This window comes from Anomalospiza imberbis, chromosome 3, assembly GCF_031753505.1.
Source record: "Anomalospiza imberbis isolate Cuckoo-Finch-1a 21T00152 chromosome 3, ASM3175350v1, whole genome shotgun sequence".
In the NCBI taxonomy this organism is placed as follows: Eukaryota; Metazoa; Chordata; class Aves; order Passeriformes; family Viduidae; genus Anomalospiza; species Anomalospiza imberbis.
In genome coordinates this window covers 972867-981535 of record NC_089683.1, presented here as the reverse complement: position 1 = coordinate 981535, position 8669 = coordinate 972867, and the positions used below count along the sequence as shown (strand labels likewise).

Below are 8669 nucleotides of genomic sequence, written 5' to 3'. Positions count from 1 at the left end.
AGAAGGGCCAATGGGAACAGGGAGAAGTGGTGCAGGGGAGGGGCAGCAAACTAGGGAAACCAGTGGGATGACGGGGTGGAGCACTGCAGCAAACTGGGGCCAATAGGGATTGAGGAAGGGGAGAACATTCTAGGGGATATACATATGTGGTGAACAGGGGCTGGGCTGGGGTGGAACAACTGGGAGAACCAATGAAACCTGAAACATTAACATGTCCCTGCAGAGGCCCATGGGAGGGAGGCTCTTCTCACCCTGACCTTACAGGGGAGTTTCTTCTAGCTTTTTTCTGCCCCTGAAGGGTCGAGTGGTAAGCTTTCGAGCCTCCACACTCCTCAGTTATTGAAGATTATTTCACAAGGGACTCTCTGAACCAGTATCCTGAACAAGACAAGGCCCATCCCCTGGAAATTCAAGGTTTTGTTGAAGCCCCTCTGTGAAAATCGCCATTCAGTTTTGTTAAAATTTTGTAAGTTTAAAGTAATGAAAATAGTAATAAAAACTGGGACAATAAAAATTAGGATACTCAAAGTTAGGACAATAAAAGGCAATAAGAGACAATAAAAAGCAAAGAATTACGGACGTCCGGGTGCTTGGCACTCCACCAAAAAGCACACCTTGCTAACAAAGGATTACCCCTTAAAAGCAATAGCCTATTGTATATTCATATATCTCATACATGATTCAAACATTCCTTTCAAACTAGGGTGTTTCTGCTTAATTTTACCTTCCCCCCCATTTTGTAGATCAACTTTCTTGGTTCCTCGAAGTCTGAGCTTTCCCGACAAGGAGGCAATAATCCTTCTCTTGGGATCTTGGTGTCTGTTGCTGTTATCTCTGCAAAGAATTTCTTTATTATCTTTTCCATTCCTTGAGCTAGTTACAAAAAGTATCTTACATCACATAGTTTCTATTCTAATATTATGCTATAGCCTAAAAACTATATTTACTGCACTACTTAAAAGAGATTAATACAGCATGACTTTCCAACATAACACATATAGTATTCATGTGAATATTTGCGAAGAGCCAACATTATAATATGTATCTGTAACACCCTCCTTATTTCATGGAGAATTGAAAATTTCAGTCAGTTCGTGGTCACTGTGTCCAGGATGCCTCTGACCACCACATCTCCCACCAGCCCTTCTCTGTCTGTAACCCGCAGGTCCAGCAGGACCATGCCCCTGCTCCGCAGCTGTGTCAGGAGTTCTGCTCACTCCAGGAACCTCCCAGACTGTCTTCTCCCCGTTGTGTTGAGTTCCCAGCAGACATCTAGCAGGATAAAATCTCCCACAAGAACAAGGGTTGGCCATTGTGAAACGTCAGCCAGCAGCTCCTAGAATAGCACATCCCCCTCTTCATCCTGGTTGGGCAGTCTAGAACAGATTCCCACCAGGATCTCTGCCTTGATGGGCTTCCCCTGATTCCTACCCATAGGCACTCGACCTTATGGAGGGTCCAAGGCCAGGTTGGACGGGGCTTGGAACCCCCTGGGATGGTGGACGGTGTCCCTGCCCATGGAAGGGGTGGGATGAGATGAGCTTTCAGGTCTCTTTTCACCCCAGCCATTGTATGGTGATTCAGTGACGTCCGGGAGGTGCAAACACGGCATCGCCTTCCTGCCTCCCCCAGAGCTGCAAACATCCCTGCCCAGGGCAGGGCCGGAATCCATCCCTCACCTTCAGGTACCTCGATTCCCACAGCAGGATTTCTGCAGCGCTCCTGCAGCCCTGGGGCTGTCACCAGGAGGGTGGGAGCATTCCCGAGAGGGTGGGAGCATTCCCGAGAGGGTGGGAGCAGCCCCAGCAAGGTGGGAGCATTCCCAAGAGGGTGGGAGGAGCCCCAGCAAGGTGGGAGCATTCCCGAGAGGGTGGGAGCAGCCCCATGAAGGTGGGAGCAGCCCCGGGAAAGTGGGAGCATTCCTGAGAGGGCGGGAGCAGCCCCGGGAAAGTGGCAGCATTACGGAGAGGGTAGGAGCAGCCCCAGCAAGGTGGGAGCATTCCCGAGAGGGTGGGAATAGCCCCGGGAAAGTGGCAGCAGCCCCAGGAAGTTCGGAGCAACCCTTGGAAAGTGGGAGCAGCCCCAGGAAGTTCGGAGCAACCCTTGGAAAGTGGGAGCAGCCCCAGGAAGTTCGGAGCAACCCTTGGAAAGTGGGAGCAGCCCCAGGAAGTTCGAAGCAACCCTTGGAAAGTGGGAGCAGCCCCGGGAAGGTGGGAGCAGCCCCGGGAAGGTGGGAGCAACCCCGGGAAGGTGGGAGCAGCCCCGGGAAGGTGGGAGCAACCCCGGGAAGGTGACAGCAGCCCCGGGAAGATGGGAGCAGACCCGAGAAGGTGGGAGCAGCCCCGGGAAGGTGAGAGCAGCCCCGGGAAGGTGGGAGCAGCCCCGGGAAGGTGAGAGCAGCCCGCGCAGCCGGCACCCGGTGCGCTGCCGAAACCTATTGTCAGTAGCAATCCCTTAATTCCATTACACCTACCGCAGCAATCCGCTTAGGGGAAGCTGTGGAGAGGCTGAGGAAGGAGGAGGCATCGCTTAAATACACCTAGGCTTTATCCCGGAGGGAAGCGCACGGCGCGGGGCACGGGAGAGGCCACAGGGCTCGTGGGCTCTGCTCGGGGCTGGCCACCAGCCTGCAGCCTCCTCCGCTGCTCTCGGGACAGCTTCACCCACAGCCCTGTCGCTGCTGTCACCTGTGTCCCTCGTGCTGCTCCCCAGCCCAGCTGCTCCCCCACATCCTGCAGATGCGTTCCGAGGGCTGGAGCCCCTCTGCTCTGGAGCTGGGCTGGAGGAGCTGAGGATGTGCAGCCTGGAGAAGAGAAGGATCTGCAGAGCTTCTTGCAGGGTCTAAAGGGGCTCCAGGAGAGCTGGAGAGAGACTTGGAACAAGGGATGGAGGGACAGGACCCAGGGAATGGCTTCCTACTGCCAGAGGGCAGGGATGGATGGGAGATTGGGAATTGGGAATTGTTCCCTGGCAGGGTGGGCAGGCCCTGGCACAGGGTGCCCAGAGCAGCTGGGGCTGCCCCTGGATCCCTGGCAGTGCCCAAGGCCAGGTTGGACACTGGGGCTTGGAGCAAACTGGGACAGTGGGAGGTGTCCCTGCCCATGGAATGAGCTGGTCTTGAGCGTCCCTTCCCACCCAAATCACTCTGTCACTTGATGAATCCATCTCTGCCCTCCAGCCCGTTCCCTGCTCCACCTTTTCCTCTTCACCACGTTCAGCTGAAAGAAAAGACAAACACCCATAAAAGGTGTGGAAAATTTTATTCTTTACTGAACTTTATTTGTTTTTTGTTTGGCTTAAACACAATAAATATTTCAGCAGTAGCATTGACCAGACTGGAATTCACACCCACTGCAGTACCTGAACCCCCAGACTCTGGACTCTGGGAAAGCCATCGGGGCCCCTGGGATCACAGCACCTCACTGTGGGTCACTGCCAGCACCAGTGTCCCCTTCAGCCCAAGGGACAGGAGCAGGGCCGTGTCCCTGCTGGCAGGGAGGGATGGGGGCAGATTCTGAGGTCTCCAACGAGCTCTGACCAAACAGGCTCCATGGGTGCTGTGGGCTGAGGCAAATTACCCCAAAAACTTCTGCTCCTGGGGTAGGGATGGATGGCCCAGCCACTTCCCTGGAGACCAGCCTGGGGACTTCTCCAGCCAGGTCTGACCACACCTGGATGGGCCAGAGGGCCTTTTCCACAACCAAAGAGGTCAGCATTGTCACCATGGAATCACTGGGGCTGGAAAAGCTCTCTGAGCCCATCAAGTCCAACCATTCCCAGCACAACCAAGACCAAAGTGCTGTCCCATGTCCCCAGGTGCCACATCCTCATAGCTTTTAAATCCCTCCACGGATGGGGACTCCACCCCTGCCCTGGGCAGCTGTGCGAGGGATGGACAGCCCTTTCCATGAAGGAATTGTTCCCAACATCCAACCTAAACCTCCCCTGGCACAGCTTGAGGCCATTTCCTCTCGTCCTGTCCTTGTCCCACCAAGAGCAGCCTCTGTGTCACCTCAGCCACTGCTTTGACACAGCTCAGAGGTAGAGGTGGGCAAAACCAGGAGGAGCCAAGGCTGGTTTCCCAAAAGCACCCCTTCCCTGGGGACTTCCCAGCTCTGCCAGAAGCAGGCATGGATGCTCTCAGGGAAGAGTTTAGGGGCCTCACGGGAGCCCAGATGAAAGCAGCTCTGACTCCCAGCTGCAGATCCTTGACAGGCCAGGAGGTGACACCAAGCCAGCTCTGTTTAAGGAGCTTAAAGACGTCCCCAGAGCCTCGGGAGCTCCCACTTCCAGTACACTGCTCCTGGCTGTGACAAAGCCTTGGGGCAGGGGGATGATGGTTATGAGGAGGGGCAGCTGCCAAACCCCACCGTGACCCACCAGGGGCTCCAGGAGAGCTGGAAAGAGCCTGGAGAGACAGGACCCAGGGAATGGCTCCCAGTGCCAGAGGGCAGGGATGGGTGGGAGATTGGGAATTGGGAATTGTTCCCTGGCAGGGTGGGCAGGCCCTGGCACAGGGTGCCCAGAGCAGCTGGGGCTGCCCCTGGATCCCTGGAAGGGTCCCAGGCTTGGAGCAACCTATCCCTGGAAGAAGAGACCACACAGATCAGCTCCAGGGCACCAGGCAGGAGCTGAGGAGCCAGGACCTGCCCTCTCCATCCCCAGGAGCACAACCCATGGGAAGGACAGAGCCCAGCCAGTGACCACCAGCACGGAACACCCCCGTCAGGGGCTGTTACCCAGGAACACTCCAATTCCTAAACCCAGACCCATGGTGGGCAATAGAAGGGTTGGTTCTCAGCTGCCACACAGGGATTGGTCTCTGTTTCTATTCCCCTCTCAGAATCCAGGAGCAGGAATCACTGGATTTCTAAGAGCTCAAGGAGAACCCCCCTCCCCAGCAGGTGCCTGGGCACTGGGCTCTGCTCCATCCCTGTCCCCACCAGGTACAAGCCAGCCCAAACCCCAGCGCTGGTTTAAGATTTTTTTTCTACTTTCAAGGTGCAATAAATTAAGGCACCAAAGAGCCAGAACTCCCCCAAGACAAAGCCTGTGCAGATGAAGCACTTCCAGTTTTGGAGAGGGATGTTCTTCCCACACAGCAAGACTTAAGCTCAGACAACTCCTCCCAGCCTCAGCAGCATCCCAAGTCCTCAGGGGCCAGTGATGCCCATGGGAAGAGACAGAACAAGGCAAATGCCAGGTTTGGGAGCCCAGAGTTCAACTGGAAGCCTGAGGGAACAGCTGAGCTGTTCCCTGCCTGGGCAAACACAAAACTAGACAGAAAATCATCCAACATCCGCATTTTTCACTGTTGCCAGCCCAGCCCTGCTATCTGCACAAGCCCCACAGGAAGCTGTGGCCCAGCTGAAGATTCCCTCTAATTCCTGTGCGAGCAGGACTTCAACTTATCTCCGTAATTCTATTTCATGAAATAGCAGGAGTCAAAAACTCAGGTGCAGCCCAAGTCATTTGTCCATGGAGGCTTTGTTTTTTTGGTTTTGTTTTTTTGGGTTTTTTTTTCTGTACAACATCAGTAAAATGGATTGGAGGAAGCTACTTTATTAAATAAATTCTGAAAACCATCGGCCCCCAATCCCAGCCCCGCCGCAGCCGTACGGACACATGAGATCCGGAGCCTCCCACGAGGGATGGGAAGGGCCCAGTCTGCTCCTCACGGGCTGTACTGTGACCAGGGGCTGAGCAGGGGTGACCAAGGGCTGACCAGAGGCGGACCATGAGGTGCCCAGGGGCTGAGCAACCAACCCGTGAACTCAGGAGCTCAACCTCAGGGCTTCCAGTCTTGGCGTGACAGTGATTCCAATTTCCAAAAGAAAAAGCATTAAATAGCAGTTACACGTTGAAGGCTTCCCAGAGCAGGAAGAGGCTTCCCCTGCAGAAGGAAACTGCTCTGACCAAGCTGTGATGCCCCACATTGCACAGCAATCAGTGTCTGAAGGAATTGTTCCCATGGTAGTTCCACCTGCACGATCGGCTGTGCTTGTTCTCTTCCGGATGCAGCCTTTCCAGAGCCTGGGTTTAAGCTACACTCTTCATTCAAGCACAGGTCTTCATTTGAATCAAGCCAACAGGAAAGAAAATCAGCATTCAGTCTTCACCACCCCACTCAAAGTCAATTATAAAAACAAATTAAAAAATAAAATCAACGCAAACACATCTCTGACAAGTGGACAGTAAACAAAGAGATGCCTGGATGAGACACGCGGGTGCTGTGGACAAAGAGAGGGGGATCTGAAAGGTTCCCACCCCTGGGAGCATCCTGAAGGAGCACATGTGACCGACACAGGGCTTCAGGTGCTTCTCCCAGCAGTGGAATTGCAGTTGGGAAGAGCCAGGCTGTTCCTGGCTGTGGAAAAGGGGCTCAGGCAGCAGGAAAGGACCCAGGGAGCCAACCCAGAGCAGCAAATCCGTGATGGCAGGAATGGGGAGAGCTCGGCTCTCTAGTCTCAGCCACCTTCCATAGCCCAGACCCCATTCCCAGACTGGGAACACACATGGACACACCGGAACGTGTCGAGATGTGGTCCCAGGTACCACACAACGTGCAGAGGCCACATTCCCACTCCTACAGGAAAATGTGCCCTGATTTTCCAAGCCCCCCAATTAGGATTGAACTACAAGTTTTGAGTGTCTTTTTTTTTTTTCCCCCTTTAAAAAAAAAAAAAAAAAAAAAAAAAAAAAAAAAAAAAAAAAAAAAGACAACAAAGGTGCTAGCATGTGTTTGCCCAAAAGCAGGAAGGCAGGACAGAATGTGGGAGAACTGTCACCATCTGCTCCCAAAGTACCAGCCCAGCACAGGGGCTGTGCAGACAGCAGCACTGGGGACAGCCAGGAACTACCCTGACCACCAGGACGTCCCCCCTGCCCTTGGAGGAATCAGCTGTGTTGGTTTTGGTGTCAGGCCAAGGTGCTTTGCTCAGGCAAAGCCTTTGCATCCCCAAGCAGCTTTCCCTGAGCAAGGGCCGGAGTCAGAGGCTTCTCTGGGAACATTCAGCTGGTCTAAGGTACAGTAACAGCGACTTGAAAGGCTCCTCCTCCTCCAGCTCCACCCAAAACCCGAAGCTCGCAGGGATGGAAGAGCAGCAGGAGCCGCCCCGGCCCAGCCCCGCCCCGGCTGCAGCGGATCCCGCGTGTCCTTGGCCCTGTCCAGAGGATAGTTTGATCTGTGGTGATGGCTGAAGTATTTACAGGTATTTGCAGCAGGTATTTACAGTCCTTCTGCAGCCCGCAGGCCGATTTTCTCCTCCTCTGCTCCCAGTCAGTCCGGAGTGGGCTTCCGTAGGGAGAAGGGCCGGATGTTGAAGTGCCTGCTCAGCTGGCTCACCTGGGGACCAGGCAGACATGGCACCGGGTTATCCCGGATCCCGAGGGGTTATCCCGGATCCCGGGCATGAGCAGCAGAGCCCCAGACCTGCTCCCTGTTCCCACCAAGCCCCTGCCAGCCACTCTGCCCATCCCACCCCTGCCCACAGCCCGTGTCCTGCCCAGCCCCATCCCTGTCCCCAGACACTGGTTCCACAGGGAACAGCCCTGCTCCCTTCCCAACCTTCCCAAACAACATCTGGGAGCAGGCTCACCCTCTTCTTCCCCTCCACAGGGGCAGGAGTTGGGAATGCTGAGCCCAGGCCTGCAGGATTTTACCCTTCTCCTTCATTATTCTGTTTAATTTGATCATCTCAGATATCTATATAAAATATTCCTGAATCCATTCAAAGTGGGAGCTGGATAATTTACTTCCTGCAAAAGGAGGCTGAGTTTGACACAGTCAGGGCAGAGGCTTTAATCCTAATCATTCTTCCCAAATTCAGAGCAGTTTGGGACTATGCCCCAATCCCAAAGCCTCTCAAGGCTCTTCAGCTCAAAGTGAAGAGGAGCTGGCACAGATGGGCCCTTGGAAAGGCAGAGGGAGGGAAAGAGGGAGCCGAGAGGAGCAGAGCACTGGGAATCTCCTGGAAGGGGATGGGCAGGAGGATTACACCACCAGCTCAGCCCCATCTCCAGCTGCGATTCCAAGACCAAATTTATTTAAGCTTCTTAGTAATTCAAATCCTCCTTGCACAGAAGCCTCATTACACTAATTGGAAAGACAAGGCAACCTGGCTATTACTCCTTGGCTGTAATTACAGCTGGGACATGACTCCACAGGCTCCAGGGTGGAACTGGGGCTCCCAGGGGAAGGGGCTTCCCAAGGAGGGTGTCCCCACTTTAGGCGGGACACGTGGCCCGTTGTCCTCCTTCCTCAGCAGCTTCCCAGTGGGACTGTGCACTTCTCCCAAGTTTGTTCTCTCTGTTAATCAAAACTCAGGGAGCCAGGCAGAGCATGAGGAGGAAAGCAATCCCTGGATCTGTGCACAGATGGACAGGAGGAGGGGAGGCCCGGGAGCTGCTGTGTTCCCACTTCCCCCAGCAGCAAAATCCCCACTCCAGCCTGCCTCTCCCAGCACCTTGGAGACCTCAGCGGGAGAGCTCAGAGCCCCTTGCAGGGCCTGGAGGGGCTCCAGGAGAGCTGCAGAGGGACTGGGGACAAGGCCGGGAGGGACAGGAGCCAGGGAATGGCTCCCAGTGCCAGAGGGCAGGGATGGGTGGGAGATTGGGAATTGGGAATTGTTCCCTGGCAGGGTGGGGAAGGACTGGGATGGAATTCCCAG

The 8669-nt window shown here is 54.8% G+C and overlaps 1 protein-coding gene across 2 annotated transcripts in view; it reads right to left on the bottom strand.

Moving 5' to 3' along the window:
- Positions 1-3243: 3243 nt before the first annotated feature.
- The window catches only part of SELENOI (selenoprotein I), a 32312-nt gene continuing 26886 nt past the window's right edge, over positions 3244-8669 (bottom strand). Inside the window, exon 10 of one of the 2 annotated variants that reach the window (XM_068183118.1) lies at positions 3244-7345. In XM_068183118.1, coding sequence (XP_068039219.1) covers positions 7229-7345 — 117 coding nt within the window. In that variant the 3' untranslated portion in view covers positions 3244-7228. The remainder of the gene's footprint in view (positions 7346-8669) is intronic. The other variant, XM_068183119.1, reaches the window with a different exon arrangement.